Below are 22,023 nucleotides of genomic sequence, written 5' to 3'. Positions count from 1 at the left end.
CTTTTCTTACTCATTATGTTAAAAATCTAAAAAAAAAAATTTAAATTGTATTATAAATTTTTATATACATATTGCTTAAAAACACAGTAAGTAGGTACATAATTACATGAACATATTTTATTGTTAGTTTATAAATTAAATTAATTTGATTGTTATAAAGTAACTATATTTTAAAAATTATTTTAATCCTATATTTCTTTTTAAATAATAACAATACTAACTTGAATTATTTTTCCTCTGAATTTGCCGTAATGTAAGTCGTAAGTGTCACTTTCAAGGCCGGCGCTAGACGTTTTGCCGCCACTATAAAATATAAATAATACGAGTACTGTCTGTTAAATTCAAGAAAATTTATGTATTTATGAAATAAATAAGTAAATTACTTACCTAAATTATCTGAATAGCTGATTTGTAATGACAGTCACTTGTTTAACTAGCTCACTAGCACGCAGTATGATGTGTATCGTCTGAGAGACAGTTACAAAATGTTTTCGTCGTTGCCAATCTCAAAAAATGCCATTGTTCATTAAGTCCAAACAATGGTGGTCGAATTCTAACAACTGATCAACAATATGAACTTTGATAAGCAGTTCTCGATAATCAGTTCTCAACAATTATTTGTTATTATTAAAGTTTAACATTATAAAATTAACAAAAATAATATAAAACTCATATCCTGGCTAAATAGCCACATGGCCGCCGAAAACCGTCTATTCCCTTCCTGTTCTCCCGCTGTTCCCTAGCTTGCCGTGCACTCTTTCCAAAAATCGGGACTTTTTTAAAACGCCGCGGACGCGGGACAAATTGTTAAAAATCGGGACTGTCCCGCCAAAAGCGGGACGTCTGGTCACCTTACCCAACTGATGGACGGAGTATGACGTAAACTCCACCTGCAGCTGGACATTCCTGAGCACCTAACCAGGCACCTTATATGGACTGTACGTTGAACCACCAATCAGCACCTGCCAAATACCCTAAGCCCCCGATTCCTAAGTCCCTAGGTGCCTTATCAGGTGCCTTACATGAAACCACCAATCAGCGTGTGCTGAGTACCCTAAGCCCCGGCCCCTCCTTTCCTCCCCTCAAAAGGCGCTTTCACCCCCTGCACGCCCTCTTTTCCCCTCTGGAAGGGAGCCAGCAGGGGTCTTCTCTCCAATAAAGCCTGTGTCCTGGTCCCTGGTCTCCGGCCCTCCGTTTCATCTTTCAAATACAGTACTCTTTAATAGAATCAAATCATGTTTTTGTTGGAGTTATATTTTACTTGAGTGATAATTTTCACTCCCAAAATGTGTGGACAAAAGGGGCCACATGCTAATTGACAAGCCCAGGGAAGGCCTGCATGGCAGTCTGGAAACTCAGAGATCTAAGGTAACCACAAAGGATGGTCTGGAATGAAACTTTAACTAAACGCAGTTATGGTGGGCAGTTACATCCTAGGCCGGTATCTTCACTGACAAGGTCAACCTTTACCTTAACCGAGCCTATCTCTCTTTTTGCATCTATAATAACATACCCTTGAAATGTCTGAGTAGCTTGTAACTTCCCTTTTTCCGGACCCCTTGCAGAACAAGTTAATGTGCCTGGGCGACAGGACAGATACCACAAATTCCTTCATTGCTATCATGTTAATTGTTGACTGTTGGCTATCCTACAACCTATCCTACACCCATCTAAGTAATGTGTCCATCATTTTACTTTTTATCCAATCCCAGAGGTTTTCCCACTTGGTTTTCTCTCGCCTCTCTAATCTATCACCAATGGATTCCATGTAACCCACCTACGTCCACTCCTTTGATTGCAATGTATAAAAATTGATGAAAACCCGCCATGCTCAGAGCACTATCCCAATCCAGGGAGATACTGCTTCTGGGCAATTGTCAACTGTTTGGCTCAAATAAACTCACAAATTCTTTACAGATTTGAATGTTTTTATGTTAACAAATGTCATTTAAGTACCAAAGTAAAACACAAGTTATTTTATGCAAATTAACATCTTTTAAAACAATACAATTTCTCCTTAGAAGAAGAAATTGTATTTCTTCTAAGGAGAAATTGTATTGTTCCCTCTTGAAGTTTTCCACAGCAGGGTATTTGTGTCTATTTGCAGGTGGCTTTGCTTTGTTCTGGGGTTGCTCCAAAGCCAGGTAGAGTTCCAATGCATGAAAAGCTTTAAATTCTACCTGAAGAAGATTTAATATGCTAACACTGTTGCAGAAGACCAAAGAAAAACCAAGCGATGCTTTAAAGAAAAGGAGGGACACTTTTTATTATGCCAGCGGACTCAGGGAATAACTTTCCAAATCTGAATAAAGTAACATGCAGGGGGGTTCTCTTTCATATCTTTCTGGGGTCTTTGTCCCACAAATATGGATCATGCTTCCGGTCCTTTTCGCAGGCCTTGCAAGAGGGCCCCCAGGTGTTGGGGTCTCCAGGCCATATCTGATGGTCTGGTCTGGCGCCAGCGTTAATAACCCTCCCTCCGGGGCAGTGCACTGTTCACAGTAACAGGTTCTGCAAGACCAGTTTCTGGGAAGGAGGTAGTGACTTAATTATAGGTTATCAAGAATGTACACTGAGCTTGCTGGCATGGATTCAGATCACTATCCCCCCAAATATCAGGGTTACATTGGAATTAGCCCTTTTTAGCCTTCTCAACACTAATTTCCAAGTACTTAAAAAAATTGTTTAATTTTTACATAAATAATGGAACCTTCAAAGCCAGACAGTCATTTCAAACAACATTAATAATTTCACTGTCCCCTTATATTTAGAAACACTGTACCTCTTTGTTTTGATCAAATCACATAACCTTTCTTCAACTTATTTAAAAAAAATTTAACCTAAAATATAGTTGTATTTTTTAAATGACAAATAAGTATAATGTCAGCTAGTAGAGATCTGGGGATTGGGTGTTATATACCAACTTCCATCAATTTTCTACAACAAGCATGTCAAACTCAAAGGCTAACATGGGCCAAATAAACAAGGTTTAAGTTTATGTGGGCCGCAAAAAAAACACAAAAGCTTCAATTTTCATAGAAATATAGGTTTATTTCGATACAGACATGCTGAATACAAAGGGCTGAAATAAATGAGTAATCATTAACATCAAATAATAGAACATTTAAATAAAAAATAACATTTTTTCTTGAACATTAACTTACCAGATACTGAATAACTGCACAAATTAATAAGCACAACGCAAATAAACCTATTTTTCTTGTTCCCTGAAAGCAAAATAGCTCCTGTTGCACACACCAAACAAGTCAGTGCAAGACTAATGACGTGGCAATCGGCTGCTAAAATATTTGCTGCTGGTATTAGTGAAGAGAAATGGTGTGCTTGTGCGTAAGGCGCGTAAGGGAAATGAATGCAACACGATTATAGTCATCAGTCACTAATGAACATTGTAGTTTGTTATTAATAATTATGTGTAATAGGATATTGTAAAACTTAAGTTATGAATTTTTTATTAAAGCATTTCTTACATACCGTTATATTGGCTGGGCAGCAAAAATACTCATTGCAGGCCACGAGTTTGACATGCTTGCTCTACAAATGCTGCTGCTACTGCCATTGGCATCTGCATGCTCCCTCCTGTGGAAGCCGTCAATTCTCAATCTCAGCGTTTACTCTATGCATCAGCCATGCCATTGCTTCTAGGCCTCTGTCAGCATTTGAGATGGACTTGCCAGCAGCCCTTTGAGATGACTTCTGAGACTGGCTCCTTTCACAGTGATTACGGCCTCTAGAGTTGAAATGTGTGTTTTCTGGGTCCTGAGGATGTGGATTGTGTATAAGTCTCTCATCTACTGGAACCTTATTTGCAAATGAAATATTAGTGGGTTTTCGTTCCATTGTTTTCTCTCCAGGGTCAACTCAGGATGGTCTTGCACATGTGTTTTGGTTCCTGCCACACCTACGAGAGATTTCACAGCGGAAGGCAGTCCCCACTCTGTGCTGAGCAGTCTATGGCCGTGCAGCTTTCCAGAAGGACCTCTATGTCTGTCCAGTACTTGGGCCCATAGGGTTTGGGTATTTCTGCATTGCGGCTGTTGTAACAGTTTCCGTGGGTGGTCAAAGACATGCTCCGAAGTCCAGATCTTCAAGGGGCTGCAGCCTGAGCGGTGTCTGGGCGCCACAATGAGGCAAAGGGCTAGAGCTCTGTGATACTTTGATGAAGAATCTTTGGTTATTTATTAGGCATTTGGTCCAGAGGTGTAATCAATATCTGCTAGCATCCATTTCCTTTAGGGATCTTAGTTATAAATTATGATACACATTTGCTTTAATATCCAAATTGCCAGTTTTGTCTCAAAAGCCTATATAGTGATTAAAAAAAAAAAGCTAGGTTACACTATAATTAACCCTCCACCTTTTCAGGGTTTTGAAAGAGGATTGGTGGCACTGAGCTACTATGTGTCCCCCTCTCCCCCTGTATCTTAGTTTGGCCCCCAGTACAGAGAGGATCCCCTTCTGGGCAGCTCCCTCCATAATTTTGCCATTTCCTTTTTCACTTCTGCTGTGATTTTGCCTATCGCCTTGAACACACATGAATGGTGAATGAATGAATATTTAGTCACTATAGGGGATAGCTCATATATGGGACACTGGTGCATTTATTCAGGGGTGGTGGGCTGGCCTCTCCTGCACTGATTTAGCAAACAGGTGGCAGCAGAGACAAAGGTAGAAGGACACCTCTCCCCTCAAGGAATCACAAGTCCCAGGTTCGAGTCCTCCTAGACGTGAGGCTTCAACTTGTTTACCTTCTCCGAATGTATTTCCTCACCAGCAAATGGGCTGCTAAAACGCCTCCAGGATCATTGTGAAGGTTACAATAGCTGATACACGGAAAAGCATGTTGCAAACCTAATGCACAGTTTCAGTCGATTTAAAGCTATATTGATTATGAGCTAAAAAAAAAAAAAACACCTAGGGACAGAGGTGATCAGTTTGGAAGTCTGTCATGTGCTTTCTTTGTGACCCTTTCTCTCTTGCCATGTAAACCGCATTTCCAATTCGGTATCAGGGGCTGAAGCTATTTTCAAGTTGGGGTTTAAATCAAAGATTAAGGAAGCATGTCAGGCACCTACTTGGTGACAGTGTGAGACTTCTCTTTAAGTCTGAACCTCCTCTGTTGTAGTAGGGGGCCCTTAGGATTTGACCTAGTAGCAAGGTCCCTGTTCCTAGGGCTGAAAAGAAGGGGTAGAAATTCACAGGGTGTCTCGGGACTCAGGTGGAGGTGGGATGGAGGGTGATGAAAGTTCAGGTGCAGAACCACTAGGAGAAATGCTGTCTCAGGCCGGGTAGATGGAGGTCTTTTAACAGGTCCGAACCTCTCTGCCATCTTGCACGAAATTCTATTCCTAGTGTCCAAGGAAAAGCCACTGCCTGTGGCTCTGATTTGCACATACAGGGTGTCCCTTGCTGTAACTTAATAATAAACTAATTTTTGGTCATTATTTGCCTGAAACCTCAATGCTGTCTGTAATCTCATAAGCAACCTTATTTGGTCACACTCGGAATGTTTATTGATGCTCTAAAAATATTAAATTTATGTCAAGGCATTTGCATGAAAAAACTGATTGTGTATATAATTTAATAATTAAATCTCACAGCTCAAGAGTGGGGAGTGAGGAGGAGAGAGCAATTGCAAAGCTTACACCTAAGTCAATGTTAGGAACTATTACCTGCACTCTTCAATTCCACATCTTTAAGTGCACACACACATTGGGTTTAAAAACATATGCCGACTGTTTAACTATTAAACTTCAACTAAAGGTTGAATCATTTCCCCCCGTGATGATTGTTTCACTATTGTCAGAAGGAGCCTAAAGCACTTAATGTATTGTTGTAGTCCTAATACTTTTGGAAATAGATTGTGGGCTGTAGTTATTTAAAATGAGAAAACAAACTCGGTGAGGGAATACTATTTTCTTCTGGTGCAAAATAAGCCAGACATGACAAGAAGTCAGCTTTTCCGATGAAGCAGGTGTCGGTTATGGCTTTTTACAAAACGTACCAGGGTGCACTGTTCTCTTTCCTCCCAGTCCAGCTCTCTGGGCAGCTTGCCCCTTACCAGCCTGTCTTAAACACTCTGGAAGCGCGCTCTCTCTCTTTTCCCCTCCCTCCCTAAAGATACCATTCAATAAAAGGATCGATTACATTTATTTCTCAGGCCAAAAGATGACTCACAAGACAGAAAGGAAAAAAAAAATGGACGGGACAGACTGGTTTTGAATTATTTATTCAGTAGCAGACTCCATGTAAATAAAACTATCAAAAACCTCAGGATTTCCATGGAGAAGAAGCCAGAAAAGAGCAGCCCAGATGTGGCCTGCAGGTTGGCCTCGCAGTTGTTCACACAATTTTTTTAATGTGGAGGCAGAACAAAGAGCCCTGGCGTCTTACATCCTTAGTTCATTCTTTCCCTTAGCTGGCAAGCTCAGCCTGAGTGAGCAGGGCAAAGTGACCCAGGTCGCTGCAGGAGCAAAGTATTTTCCAGGCTGTACCATGCCTTTTTCGAAATGGGAAATCTCATTTTCTGGGAAAGATTCTAAATTGGCTTTTGATTTTACATGCCAATTGCCGGGGCAGCTGCAAACGACTTTAAGCAGTGATTACAGCCACGTGCACGTAACTTTCTGCCTTTTTATTGCCTAGATTCTGACAGTGATGGGCAACCTTTTGAGCTTGGTGTGTCAAACTTCGCCAAAAAACTGAGCATAACTCGGGTAGTGTGTCACTTTGAGGAAAAAACATTATTTCGCAAATGTTTCATCCTCAGGAGCAGCAAATGTTTCATCCTCGGCATGCGGCCGCCTCAGAATCGAACCTGGGACCTTTCAGTGCTGACACGTGTGTCATAGGTTCGCCATCACTGGCCTGGAAATTCAGGGGCGGGCCTCTCTCCGCTGTTATTCTGAACGGGCTCCACCTTCAGAGAGGTGCTCCCGCACTCACCTCACCCGTGGCCGGCAACACCTGCGCTGGGACCTGAGAACCAGCCAATAGCAAGGGGCGATTTTATTTCTGCAAACAGGACAGCTTAGTCCCTGGGGCTTAGCCAGCTCCTGTGCCCGCCCCGCCCCGCCCGGCCCCGTGGTTTTAAATTGCTGAGTTAGTGCATCCGGCTTAAGGTTAAGTAGCTGTCAAGTAGGCTGCTCACCTGCCACTTTCGTTTTGCTCGCCAGGCTTCCCATCTTTCTGTGCGGTCAAGTCTGATTAACTTTAAACAATAGTATTACAAATAGTAGTACATATGTCTCCTTTTTTTCCCCCATTGACCTTCCCCTGGCCTCCCCTCCCCCTCCCCTCCCCCTCCGCTCCCCCTCCCCCTCCCCCCCCGCACATGCCCCCCCCCCCCGCACATCCCCCCCCCCCAGTGTCTTGTGTCCATTGGTTATGCTTATATGTATGCATATTAGTCCTCCGGTTGATCTCTTACCTACCCCCCGCCCCGGCCTCACCCAACACTGCCCAGCCTTCCCGCTGTAAGTTGACAGTCTGATTAACTCTTGCACGATGTGGCTTCTTGGGCTGCTGCTGAGGGTAACCTGTGCGTTCCCCGCGCACGTCTGCGGATGGCGCTCGGCCGTGCAGGCACCACAGGGAGACAGGGGAAAGAGTGCTGTGAACTCGAGAGTCCTTGGCAGAGGAAGGGGCTGGTTGCATCCCTTCTGTGGGGTTATAATGTCATGCAAAACAAAGGCTACCTAGAAGTGAAGCAGGGAGGGTCTGCTTTCAGGGTGTGAAACAGTCCACATTTTAGTTTCTCGTAAAGGACCTGTGTTGGCTATGCTAGGGAGGGGTGTGGTGATGAAATTCTCACCACCTCTCTCCCAGACACACTTATGCCTCTCAAAACATTCTAGTCAGAGAAACAGACAGTTTGTCCCCACACATCTGTCAGATTTTTATAATTTTACGATGACCCCTTTCAAATGAATGGTATCAGTACTCCTTATAAGTAGCTATCTTTATAAACAGCTTTATTGAGATATAACTTACATTCCATAAAGTTTACCTATTTAAATGCTCTTTAGTATACAGGCCCCCCTCTCCCCCCCCCCCCGCCATGTATACATTGAAAGTGCCATTTAATGTAACAGAGTTTGAACAGTTTATTGGCATGGTTTCAGACTCCACATTGCAACTAAACTTAAAGAAATGACTACTTGTAGAGTTTTGAGGTAGCATCAAAGAAGAACAGCCACAAAGCTATTAAATTTCTCCTGCCTTACTAGCTAAACATCTATGTGAGGCTTGACTTTCTTCATATATTTCAACCTAAAAACATATCACAATAGATTGAATGCAGAGGCAGAAATGAGACTATAGCTGTCTCATATTAAGTTGGCCTTTAAACAGATTTACAGAAATGTAAAATAATGCCACTCTTTTCACTATTTTTTTGAAAATATTGACTCTTTTAAAAAATACTATCTTAGGTTAATATGTAATAAGTTTTATTATTGTTATTTTAAATAAAGAAATATTTAAGTAATTATTTAGTTTTAATTTCTAATAGGATAAATATTAAATAGTCATAACCCAGATAAACAAAAACTCTTTGGGGTTATTGATAATTTTAAGAGCATAAATGGGGGCTGACACCAAAAAGTTTGGGAACCATTGTCTAGTGGGCATAGGTATTTAACACATAAATATACACATAAGTACACAATTGAAACCATGGTAATACAGAGAAGAACAAGGTATTGAGAGAGGACCAGGGGGACCTATTAGATGGGGGATGCTCTCAGAGAAGGCCCTTCTGAAGAAGCAGTTTCTTAAACAGAGATCTGAAGAACAAAATGAGTGAAGATTATTGTGGGCAGAGGGAATGGAACAGCATGTGCAAAGCCCCTGAAATGGGGTAACTTTGATTTGGATGGAGAAGGAGAAGGGCAGGAGATGGGGCAGGAGCTATCTATCCTATATAGTAAAGATGTAATATGCAAATGGTTGTTATGCAGTGAAGCGTAAGGACCAACCACGTAGCGACTGGGTCACGGATCAGCAGGAGGGTGGGGCAGCGAGCTACAAGTGGGCAGTGGAGAGCTACAGGAAGGGGCAAGGCAGCAAGCTATGAGGGGGGGCAGAGGGAGCTACACGAGGCCGGGGCAGCGGGCGGAGAGCTACAGGAGGGTGGCAGCAAGCTACTGGCTACAAGCAGGTGGTGGAGAGCTATAGGAGGGGCCAGGGCAGCAAGCTATGAGGGGGGGTGGAGAGAGGAGGGGTGGGGGAGCTACAGGAGGGTGGGGCAGCGGGTGGAGAGCTACTGGAGAGTGGCAGCAAGCTACTGGTGAGCTACTGGCACATGGATTTGTGTGTAGGGCTACTAGTGTACACATAAAAGCCTAATATGCAAAGTGTCCCCTCAGGAGTTCGATCGGGAGACCAGGAGTTCAATCGCTCGCTATGACATGCGCTGACCACCAGGGGGCATTGCGAAATGAAGGAAGGCCCCAGCTGGCATCTGTGAGGGAACTTACCCATGCACGAATTTTGTGCACTGGGCCTCTAGTCTATAATAATAAAAGTGTAATATGCTAATTAGACTGGATGTTCTTCCAGACGTCCTTCCTGACAATCTTCTGGATGAAGCTGGGGCTGCGAGGGAAGCCTGGGTCCTGGATGCCTGCTGGCAGCCAGAGGGAAGCTCAGGTCCCAGGTGCTGGTGGCCGGAGGGAAGCCTGGGTGCCAGAGGGAAGCCAGTGCTGGCAGCTGCAGGAAGGAAGGCCTACTCTTGCATGCATTTTGTGCATCGGGCCTCTAGCCTATATATATAAAAGCCTAAGCGACCGTTATGACTGAATGACTGGAACCACTGGAACGACCTGTCGACCAGTTGCTATGACACGCACTGACCATTGGGGGGCAGATTTTCAATGCAGGAGCTGCCCCTGGTGGTCAGTGCGCTCCCACAGCAGGAGTGCCGCTCAGCTGACCGACCTGTCCTGGTGGCCCACCAGCAGGCGGTAGCCACTCACTCCCTCAGTAGTCCTGCAGGTCCATTCTCCAGAGAACGGGCCAGGGACCGATGTACCAGCGCCTCTGGCACGATCTCGACAGCGCCTCCTGGAAGTTGGCCTCATGCACTGCGGGTGATTCCTCTCCCTAGATGCTCTGCAAAGAAGAAAGGATATAAAAGCGGCTGCCAGGTGGCTCCCAACAACCAGTGTGAATGTCAGTGGGACAGATCCAGATCCCAGGCTTGCATCCTGCCCCCTTCCCCCCTGCCATCCCCCTTGGGACGGGCCCCAGACTCAGGGCTCATGGCTGGGGAGTGCTGCTGCAGTGGTGCGAGCCTCTCCTGATCAGGACTGACTCAGGGCGAGCCTGAGGCAGGCACAGCAGTGTGGCCAGGATGAGCGGGAGCCTCAGACAGGAGCAGCAGGAAGCATCGGACTGCCGGTTTCAGCCCAATCCCCGCAGGCCATGCCGAGGAACCCCACCCATGCACAAATTCGTGCACCGGGCCTCTAGTATCTTATAAGCTCTTGTAAATCATGTTAAGATTTTGGCATTTTGTCTGAAGTACACAAAAATGACTATAATATGAATTACTATACTATGATCATTCAAATTTTAGAAGAGAACCGATATTTGTTGGAAAAGTATTGGGAGCGGAGAAAAGATGAGGAGAGCACTTGGATGGCCATTTTAAAGGTCCAGGTGAGAGACAGTGGCACCTGTACTGGGAAGAGATGGTACACATGGAGCTACTTGGTTTAATATAGTTCTTGCTGTCCCCATCGGAGAGAAGACTCCTACTCACCATGCTTAGTGACACCACTTATAAGTATCACAACGATTACATATCCATTACACCAATTTTATAATTATTTACTTTATGTGTGTGTATTGTGACTAAATGTCCATATTTACTTTGGTAATTATGTTGGATAACGAGATTGAAAAAAAAAATTACTCTAATAGCACCACCTTGTGGACAGTAATGAGAAGTTTTCTGTTTGTTCATTTATTTATTTATTTATTTATTTAAATTGGGTTCAATAACAAAAACCTGAAGACATACAAAGTTCTCCAGGGGGTTTACCAGTTATCAGCCACCCTGAGTCTTTCTGGAAGGAGATGGGATATGAATGTATTCAACAGAGTTGAAGTTAAACTGGATATCCTGAAAATAACTGACTGGATTGAATAAATAAATAAACTTAATCCTCTCTGGTTGATTTTAACACAAAGAGTCATTGACTAAAAATCATTAATTAATTAATTAATTCATCCATTCTAAATAGTCCCCCATAACTTGCAGAAGCTTTGGGCCTCACATAACCAAACCAGAAGCTTGAAAATACCTTTAAGTTGGGTATCACTGATGGCCATCTCCTCTATCTGGCTGTGTGTTCTCTGCCTCCTTTCTAGGCTATTACTAGTCAAGTACTTCACTTGACTACTGACACTAGAATTCCTCAGGGCTCAGTTGTAGGTCTAGCTCCCTTCTTGCTTCATAGTTTCCTTATGCAATTTTATTCCAGACCATCATGTTACTATCAGTGACTTCCACATTTATTTCTCTGGTCCAAACCTCTTCTCTGCGTCCCAGGTCCTTAATTTAATGCAATATTTTTAAAAATTGATTTTTAGAGAGAAAGGAAGGGAAAAGGATAGAGAAATAGAAACACTGATGAGAGAGAAACATCATCGATTGGCTGCTTCCTGTAGGCCCACTGAGGATTGAGCTTGAAACCTGGGCATGTGCCCTGACCGGGAATTGAACCAGTGATCTCTTGGTTCCTGAGTCAATGTTCAACCACTGAGCCACACCAGCTGGGCTCTAACGCACTCTTTAAAAATAAAATTCTTTCTTGTTTAAACTTTTTTTTTTTTTTTACAGAGTGGAAGGGAGAGGAATAGAAAACTAGAAACATCGATGAGAAAGAAACATCAACCAGCTGCCTCCTGCACACCCCTCCCTGGGGATGTGCCCGCCCCCAAGGTACATGCCCTTGACCGGAATCGAACCCGGGACCCTTGTGTCCACAGGCCAACGCTCTATCCACTGCGCCAAACCGGTTTTGGCTCTTTCTTGTTTAAACTTGCAGTGGTCGCCAACCGGTGGTCCATGGACCACTGGTAGTCCAAGAGGTCTGAAAGGTTGGCGACCGCTGGTTAAAGTATTACATATGTCTCTGTTTTCCTCCATGGACCTCTCCCTGGCCACTCCCACCCTCCAACACATGCCCTCACCCCCCAATGGTCTGTGTCCATGGGATATGCTTATATGCATGCATAAAAGTCCTTCGGTTGCTCTCTAACTCCCCTCCCCCACACTCCTCACCTGAGGCTGGATGGCCTGTCGATGCTTCTCTGTCTCTGATCTGTTTTTGTTCATCAGTTCATGTTGTTCATTATATTCCTACAAATGAGTGAGACCATGTGATACTTCTCTTTCTCCAACGGGCTTATTTTGCTTAGCATAATGCTCTCTAGGTCCATCCATGCAAATGATAAAAGTTCCTTCTTTTTTACAGCAGCGTATTATTCCATTGTGTAGATGTACCACTGTTTTCTTCACTCTTCTGCTGATGGGCGCTTAGGCTGTTTCCAAATCTTAGCTATTGTAAATTGTGCTGCTATGAACGTAGGAGTGCATATATCCTTTCTGATTGGTGTTTCTGTTTTCTTGGGATATATTCCTAGAAGTGGTATTACTGGGTCAAATGGCAGTTTCGTTTTTAATTTTTTGAGGAAACTCCATACTGTTTTCCACAGTGGCTGCACTAGTCTGCATTCTCACCAGCAGTGCATGAGGATTCCTTTTTCTCCGCATCCTCGCCAGCACTTTTTGGTTGATTTGTTGATGACAGCCATTCTGACAGGTGTGAGATGGTACCTCATTGTCATTTTGATTTGCATCTCTCAGACCATTAGTGACTTTGAGCATGTTTTCATATGGCTCTTGGCCTTCTGTATGTCCTCTTTTGAAAACTGTCTATTTAGGTCCTTTGCCCATTTTTTGATTGGATTGTTTATCTTCCTTTTGTTAAGTTGTATGAATTCCCTAGAAATTTGGAAGATTAAACCCTTATCAGAGATAACATTGGCAAATATATTCTCCCATGCAGTGGGCTCTCTTATTGTTTTGTTGATGGTTTCTTTTGCTGTGCAGAAGCTTTTTATTTTGATGTCGTCCCATTTATTTTCTCCTTAGTTTCCATTGCCCTAGGACAGTGATGGCGAACCTATGACACACGTGTCAGCACTGACACGCGTAGCCATTTCTGATGACACGCGGCCGCTGAGGCGGCTGCATGCTGAGGATGAAACATTTGCGAAATAATGTTTTTTCCTCAAAGTGACACACTACCCGAGTTATGCTCAGTTTTTTGGTGAAGTTTGACACACCAAGCTCAAAAGGTTGCCCATCGCTGCCCTAGGAGCTGTATCGGTAAAGATATTGCTACAACATATGTCTGATATTTTGCAGGGCACTGCAAAGCCTATCGATTCTTCTAAGCCTTTCCTCTTCTAAGCCTATCGATTCTTCTAAGATTTTTATGGTTTCCCATCTTACATTTAAGTCCTTTAACCTTTTGCACTCGGATGTCGAGTGTGACGGTTATTGAATGTATCAATAATTTGAAATATAAAAAAATCCAAATAAATAAGTTTGTATGAAAAGAAACTCTAGTTTTGTTTTTTTAAAATATATTTTATTGATTTTTTACAGAGAGGAAAGGAGAGGGACAGAGAGCTAGAAACATCGATGAGAGAGAAACATCGACCAGCTGCCTCTTGCACACCCCCTACCGGGGATGTGCCCGCAACCAATGTACATGCCCTTGACCGGAATCGAACCTGGGACCTTTCAGTCCGCAGACCGACGCTCTATCCACTGAGCCAAACCGGTTTCAGCGAAACTCCAGTTTTTTATTCTACTGCCGTGCTTTGTAAAATCTGGGGTATTTAAAAAATTAAATCCCGAGTAGAATAAAGGAATCAAGAAAAAAGCAAGCGAGTGCAAAGGGTTAACCATTTTGAGTTTATTTTTGTGTATGGTGTAAGTTGGTGGTCTAGCTTCATTTTTTTGCATGTATCTAATTTTCCCAACACCATTTATTGAAGAGACTGTCTCAACTCCATTGTATGTTCTTGCCTCCTTTGTCAAATATTAATTGAGCATAATGGCTTGGGTCGATTTCTGGGTTCTCTGTTCTGTTCCATTGGTCTATATGACTGTGCTTGTGCCAGTACCTGGCATTTTTGAGAACAGTGGCTTTGTAGTATAGCTTGATATCTGGTATTGTGATCCCTCCAACTTTGTTTTTCTCTAATGCATTCTTCTATCTCTCCACATGAATATCATGTCCAAGACTGAACTTGTGACTTTCTCCACTCCAAGTCTGTTGTTCTTTAGTGTTTTCAAATTCAATGGAGGCACAACCACCACTTTTCAAACCAGAAACTTAAAAGTCATTCCTGAGCCCTTTTTCTCCTTCATTTCCATCCCCCTGCAATCAATCTCTTGCTCTTGTCTATTTTACCCCCAAGTGGTATTTGCTCTACGTTTATTGCTGCCCCTCTACCCTGGTCCTGTCTTGCCTAGTCGTTGCTATAGCTTTCTAACTAGTCTCTGCATTGACTCTGGGTTCTCTCCAACCCATTCTCCACACTGAGCCATTTTTTTCAAAATGCAAATCTTACCAGGCCACTTAAAACCTTCCGAGGTTGCCCAGGCCTCTCACCTACCCTGCCTATGGTGGTGCTTACCTGCCCCTCCAGCTGCCTCTCCACCACCTCCACCCTGTTCTCTGCATGGCAGCCCCTGGGCCTTCTCTGTTCCTCAGGCTCATTCACCACAGGGATTTGTACCTTCGTCCTCTTCCCCTCTCCTAGTAATCTCTACTCAGCCTTCCAAAGGCAGCTTAACCGTCTGTTCCTCAGACATGCTGTTTCCTAAACTTCCAGGCCTTTATTACAAGGTATTACTCATCAGAAACACCTGCCCTCCAAACCCTTGTCTCACTTTTCAAGTTTATATTCATTAAGGTGTTTTTATTATTCCCGTTGTCATGGCCTCAGAAGAGCCTAAGCTCTGTGAGAGAGGAGGGCCGTGGCTGGCTTTGCGCACCGTTTCTCCTGCCTCCACCTGGCACATAGGGGAGGTTTAAAAGGTTTCCCCAATGAATGAACAGTGTGTCTCCAGGGCCCTGACAAGGCATTTGCAACAGTCAACAATGTCCATAGTTTGTTACTCACTTAAAAATAAAATCAGGTCCAGGTGTGACTGAAGTTTGCATGTAACCTGTACAGCACGAAGCCACACCAGCCAGTGCTAGGCGAAGGGGATCGCAGGCCTGCCTGCCCCCTGGCCTGGTCCCACGTGGTCTATTAACATTGGTGAGTACACATTTGGAAAAATGTTACCTGCATCTTCTTTAAGAACAAACTATAATTTTGAGGGACATTCCAGTCCAAGTCAATATTTGAGAAAAAGAAAAGTGTTTGCCATCTCCTTCAGGGTTCAGTCCCATTAAAGACAAGAGTCAGTGTAGGTAACTATTCAGAAAAATCATGATCCTTGTCATCAAGCAAATGGCTTTCGCCTGCTCCATATTTGAGAATCTGAAAGGACAATTAGTCATTTTTCTCAAAACACAGAAAGTTCAAGGTAAATTGATGGTCCCAGGAAATTTCTAGCTTCTTTTAAATAACTTTTTACCTTAAAAAGATTTCAATTATTACTGGGTGCCCTGTTTATAAGGTAAAATAAAAACTTATTTTCACTGAACATTGACTATAAAGTTATTAATACCTTTATATATAAAAATTATTATACCTTTATGTATAAAACATACTTAATCTTTGCTGTATTATTTTACTCATTTAAAGATTTGTTCCAAGAATAATTTAAGTACAACCTATAAAATATGGCAAAATAACATATATTATAAATAAATTAAAATTCAAAGGCAAAATATAATAGGAACAGAAAATAAGTTCAGAAACTAGGTCAATTAAAAATGTCTTTTGTAAGAAGTAACACCACTAGGCTGGGTTCTACACAACCGCCACCCTGCCCTTCCTTCTACAGGAACCAAGGGTCCTGTGCGCAGTCCTAGAGGGTGAGCTGTGACTGGTGTACGAGTCATGGACCCCTCACTGGACCATTCTTGTTAGAAAGGAATGTCCTGGTTGTGTGAGACGCTTGTAGAGAGATCTCATATTTGTGCTGGGCTCTTGCTAGGATTCTTTTGGCAATAGCTTTCCAGCAGTCCACTCCAAAGGGACATTTTGTTAGAGATAACTCCATGTCCCTAAAACAAAAACAAGCTGCACAGAAAAAACACAATATTGCTAAATTAAGACCAAATGAGACACGGGTCTGTAGGGATTCATTCGTTTGCCCAATGTATTTAAAATCCTGAATGAAAATACCCATGATACAGATGTTGTAATCAGCAACCCATGCCAAATTGGCTTTCTCTTTTGATGTAATTTATTACTCGCCTTGAAGTTTCATTTTCTGCATGCTCCCTAAGTTAAAACACTTTTCTTTTAACCAAATGAAAATGCATTAACAAATTAACTTGGAAAATATGTGCAGAAAGTTGTTCTTTACAAACTAACCTTTGGCTTGTGTGTGAGTTGGCAGACCGGTGAGGTGGGTAGGAAAAGTGTAGGCAGTTCCTATGTGCTCCCTTAGAAAGAATATGTCTTACTCTGTGTATTTCTTCAGGAAAATGTAGGCATTCAACAGGACAGGGAAAGATCAGATTCTCAAAAGAGTTGTTTCCTCTAAACACTGAAAGCAACTGCAGCGGGCTTAGCAGAGACAAAAAAATGACATAAGGAGAGATCTTATTTTTATATATAATTTAATTTTATCTAGGAACCAGACTTCTTTCTGTTGGTCTGTCTACGCATCTATAAACAGCTTATAAAGAAAAGAAACCAACAGCACTGAAAGGTTGTCTCCTTCTGTGTGCTTGCCATGACTATTTGAATCCACAAGTTCACTGCTATGGATGCCAGCCCACCAGGAATAGCACCCACATCAAGCCTGACGAAGCCCATTTATTATTTTAATGACAAGAACTTGCTAATGCGGGCACATGAAAGGTAACCTTGGAAAGGCATGCTCTCCACACCGGGAGGTCTTTGGGAAGCTTGAGTTCTTGCCAGGCCTAAAAGTTTGATGCATTACCAATGACTTCATCCCAAGTGAAAGCTAGCCTCCCACTCGATCAGCCTCGGGCAGAATCACACCAAGAAAGGACAATTTGGAAAGAGCATGCAGGAAAGAGACTTCATTTTCTCTTTTGAATAAAATAAAAGAAGTAGTCTACATGTATATAGAGGATGCAGCTCCCAGGCCCTGCAGTAAGGGCCCATGTTTCTCCTACAGCTGCAGAGGGCTTAACACACAGTGCCCCAAAATACAATGGGGGTTTTCTGTGGGCGATGTAGATGTGAAATGATCTCCCCCCAAATTAATCTTTGTACCCATCATTCTGACACTTCATCGCACATCCTGGCTTTCTCTTTAGAAAAAGGGAACAGTTCCATTCCAGTTAATGGTGGCTTCTCTCCACTTGGTTCTGATCGCCATCTCCACTGGAGAACACCGTCTTCCTGGTCCATGTTCCTCCTCGGGTTGGTCACTTTCCCAGTGATGGGAGTGAGTATCTGGGGGAGGAACAGCCGGCACTTAGACCCCAGCCCATGCACACTGTTCCAGAGGAAGCCAGGAAGGAAGGCAAACAGGGTGGTGGGCAGGAGTCAGGCTCAGCGAGTGTTCCTAGAACCATAAGCAGAGGGGGGGTGGTACGTAGAAAAACCGGGTTGTTGTGTATTTTGGAACATGCATATTGATAAATCATGTAATGAACATGACGATACCATGATCTAACCTAGAGCAAGGTGTAGGTCACCGGGTGTTGTCAGAAAAACATCAGGTAAAGTGGAATGCTATGACCTCTTCAATGCTTCTGTGAAATTTTGGGTGAAGAGCAAGGTATTCTGGTAAGGTAATCAAGAACTGTGTTTAAGGCCCGGATTTGTTGCAGGCAACATTTGAGAAGGCACTGAACACCTCTCAGCTTCCTTTAGTCAATTAGTAACTGTTGGCCACCTCCGTTTCCTCCATGTAAAAATAGGTACCAGTATCTACCTCATATGACTGTTGGGAGAATTTAATGGGATAATGTATGCAAAGCTTTCAACACAGTGCCCACAGCAGAATGCTTGCCATGCATGCGAGCTAATAAAAAATGATGCTTTCCTCAAAGAAGACAGTAAAGTAGAAATGATAATATATTTTAAGGAACATATTGTCCATTCCCCACTAAATTAAACAGGTTAATATATATATTTCAGAATGAAAGAAAAAGCATCAGTAGCTGCACAGATAAGGCAGTCACTAAGATACTTCTCCAGATTTGGTCTCAATAATGACAGGCCTGTGATGCCCATACAAAGAGTCAGAGATGAAATCGACAGACGCTGTTCTCATCACTTTTATTCCCTTGTCCGAAGGGTCAGTGTTTAAAGCCATCTTAAGGTTAGTCCTTTTCCGCATGAGTTATAAAAAGAAGATGTTGAAATTGCAGTGAGATGACCCATGTGGTTGCTTGTCCCATTGGACTAGAACCTCCTGATGTTTGCAGGACTGTACCTCTGTCTTGTTGCTTTCCTGGCGTTCAGCACAGTGCCTGGCACTTAGTAGGCCCGCATAAAGGCTTTGTGAACTAATCTGAACAGAAATGCACCATCAGATTGGTTACTTATGTCACTGGATGCTCATCTGATGTTGGGTCATGGGATGGCATTGGCCAGTGGGAACCCTCTCCTCCCAATTGTTTTAGCGGTTCTTTCCTCAGGCATGAAATGCCACACGCTCAGAGACAAATGACCCTGGAGAAGGCTTTTTGGAAATTTGTTTTTCCTCTAGCCTATAAGTTATTTGCTCCTCTGTGCTTCTTCTAAGCCCCCGCTCTATTTACAGCTGGCTTAGAATTCCCAGGTTACAGTGCGGGGTGTAGGCCCGTGGAGCTCATGCAGGGTTTCCTTTCAGATAGCAAGCCTCAGCATTCATGCAGACCTAGCATGAAGAGCCACACCGCTGCTAAATGTCTCTTTGAGCCCATTAAAGCACACGGCCTGTGGAGTCAGGGATGCTCACCCACGGTAAGACGGGCCGGCTTTTTCTGGGAGGGCTGCCCACCATACAAGTGCAGATCAAACCGCCGCTCGGCTTTCCAGTCTGCGAGGAGCTGCCTGTTGGTGCTAAAAAGGACACTGCAGCTTCCATTGATGTTGCACAGCCAAATGGGCACTTTGGGAGTCTTCAGCATGCTGCCCACCTGGAGGGGGAAGCACATGCAGGTGAATAAATAGCTTTTGCCGACTTTGCGGCCGATGCTGATACGGCCTCTGCTTTCTGAGACACCGCGCTGCCCCTGTAGCGGAGAGGGGCTCCGGGAGGGAGACTGGAAAGAGAGCTTCCTGAATGAATTTACATCGGTGAATGGTGTTCTGCCAAGCATGCTGTTTTTCTCTCTCTGGATTTTATTTTAAAACTAGAGGCCCAGTGCAGGAATTCCTGCCCTTTGAAAGGAACTGTGGGCCTCGAGGCTGCATGGGCACAGGGGCGGGTCTTGGCCCATCCTCCACACCTGGTCCCCTGTCTGCCCACAGCCCGGCTCCCACCACCACTGCTCCTGACACCGCTGCTCCCACGTGCTGATGGTGCCAGCCCTGCTAGCACCCGCTGACTACGCAGAGCGATTGGGGCTGGCATTCTGATTGCCCCTCAGGAGCGTGGGGAGGGGGAGAAGCCCTCAGGGGTGATCGGCCGGCAGCCGCTGTTCGCACCTGCTGATGGTGCCGAGTGATCGGGACTAGCGCTGGGAGCCAGCAGCAGGTGCCAGCGGGGGACCATGGTGCCTGGAAGCAAAGAATTGTCAGTAACCACCTGAGGCTTGCCCTGATGACAGCGATCGGTGTCCCACCTTGCTCTGGCGCCCCTGCTCACCTGCTCCACCATCCTGCCGTAGCCGATGCCTGCCATGTTCCATGTTCCATGCTCTGCTGCCTGCTGCCAACGCCCACCATGTTCCACGTGAAACCCCTGGTGTCGGTGCATGTCATAGCAACTGGTTGTTCGGTTGTTCTGCTGTTCAGTCTATTTGCATATTAGGATTTTATATATATAGATGTTTGAGAATGGCCTCACGGAGGAGGTGGAAACACCTTAGCCTGGTTTTGAAGTGAGGTAGAGAGCACAAAGATAAACTGAAATATAGATGGAGGGTGGAACAAGAGAACTCCCATTGTGTTTACTGACCAGTGTAATGACTCCTGTTCCCAAGGTGCGACAGACTGCATTCAGCAGGCGGTCAGACTTCTAGCAACACTAACCATTTAGAACATGAGGAAAATATTATTTAGGATATAGAAATATAGAATATCCTTTTTAAATCCTTACCCGAGGATCTCGATATCTCTCTCTCTCTCTCTCTCTCTCTCTCTCTCTCTCTCTCTCTCTTGTTGAACCCACCACCTTTTGGTGTATGGGATGATGCCATAATATTTTGAATATAGGAAAAACTTCTGGGAAATGAGGTGAACCCAAACACACACACACTCATCTCTATATATAAAAGCCTAAGCGACCGTCTGACCATTGGACCGTTCACCTGTTAGCTATGACGTGCAATGACCACCAGGGGGCAGATGTTCACCTGTTAGCTATGACATGCAATGACCACCAGGGGGCAGATTCTCCCTCCTCAGTAGAGGAGGGAGCCCAATTCCTTGCGGAATTGGCCGTGGGTTAGGTTGCTGCTGCGGCACTGTCGGCCCCGAATCTGCTTCACCCGCACCCTGGACCCAGAGAGGAAGGAGCCCGATTCCAGGGTGTGTCACCCGAGAACTGCTCTCTTGCAATCCGGGACCCCTCAGGGGATGTCGGAGAGCCAGTTTCAGCTGATCCCCGCAGGCCAGGCTGAGGGACCCCACCAATTCACAAATCCATGCACCAGGCCTCTAGTATGTATATACACATATCTGTATGTTAACACATAGATCAACTGTGAAGATGTATTTGGAGCTGAATGTATTAGTTTGGTATTATATATAGTAAGTTTACTGTTATAACTACATTGCTAACTGTTTTTTTTTTCCAGGCAACTGTCAATTCGGCCTTGAATTCTCACAGCTAGTGGATCAGATTCACAAAAGCATCACTCTGGGGCCCAGAGTAAAAGGAGCCAGCACATTTCAGTAGTTCCTGAAGGTATCATGCTATTGTAGCACATTTCTATTAATGATAGCTACTATTTTGTTTAAAGAGGTAGGGAAGCAAATGTTTTTTAAAAGATTGCCATTAAAACTCATTAACATAAAAAACAATTGTTTCCTACTTAGAGAGAGAAACATGAGCTACATGGGAAAACCGCTATCATGTCCACATGATGCCAGGCAGACTCTGCCCTGGCGTGTCTTCCCATGACAGTAAAATCTGATTCTGTCTCTTTCCTTCTCAGTCCTCAGAGTTGTACTGTATGTTCAGGAACATAGTCTGTCTTGTGGAAAATCTAGCTTTGAACAATTATCACGTGTTTTGAAAACCCAAGCATTAAAGGCTAATAACTTGATATTTTGAATTCTCAATAGTTCTATTCCAATCTCTTTGTTTTTCTTTAAATTCTTCAGTGTGGGTGAATCAGAGATGCTTTTGTCTTTAAGCTTTTCACTTGGCACTACCACAGAAAAATTATATAACTGTACTTGAAAGAAATGACCTCAGTTTTAATTGATAGTTAAAAAAGGGGTGCAAGCCTAGCACCCCAATCTGGATCTACTCATAGTGGGTACAGGGTTTGCTCATCTCTTCACACTCCAGTTGGCCCCTTGGGGCTGCATATACCAGGAGCATCTCCCATATCAAACATGGGGCAAATTGCTCACTGGCTGGAAATAAAACAAGGATGTGTCATTGAAGCAGCCACATGAGGTAACCTTCCAGATCAACCCCAAAGTTCCAAA

General features: G+C 43.8%; 1 protein-coding gene and 1 pseudogene across 1 annotated transcript in view; both read right to left on the bottom strand.

Moving 5' to 3' along the window:
• Positions 1–3,553: 3,553 nt before the first annotated feature.
• On the bottom strand, positions 3,554–10,100 carry LOC103302128 (PRELI domain containing protein 3B-like; annotated as a pseudogene).
• A 7,167-nt stretch (positions 10,101–17,267) lies between these two features.
• The window catches only part of MINDY4B (MINDY family member 4B), a 42,186-nt gene continuing 37,430 nt past the window's right edge, over positions 17,268–22,023 (bottom strand). Inside the window, exons 12-13 of the mRNA XM_054710171.1 lie at positions 19,157–19,337; positions 17,268–17,661 (exon numbers count right to left, since the gene is read on the bottom strand). Coding sequence (XP_054566146.1) covers positions 17,519–17,661; positions 19,157–19,337 — 324 coding nt within the window. The 3' untranslated portion in view covers positions 17,268–17,518. The remainder of the gene's footprint in view (positions 17,662–19,156; positions 19,338–22,023) is intronic.

Source organism: Eptesicus fuscus, chromosome 3 (assembly GCF_027574615.1).
Source record: "Eptesicus fuscus isolate TK198812 chromosome 3, DD_ASM_mEF_20220401, whole genome shotgun sequence".
In the NCBI taxonomy this organism is placed as follows: Eukaryota; Metazoa; Chordata; class Mammalia; order Chiroptera; family Vespertilionidae; genus Eptesicus; species Eptesicus fuscus.
The sequence above is the reverse complement of the archived record's forward strand: the minus strand, read 5'-3'. Positions and strand labels throughout refer to the sequence as shown.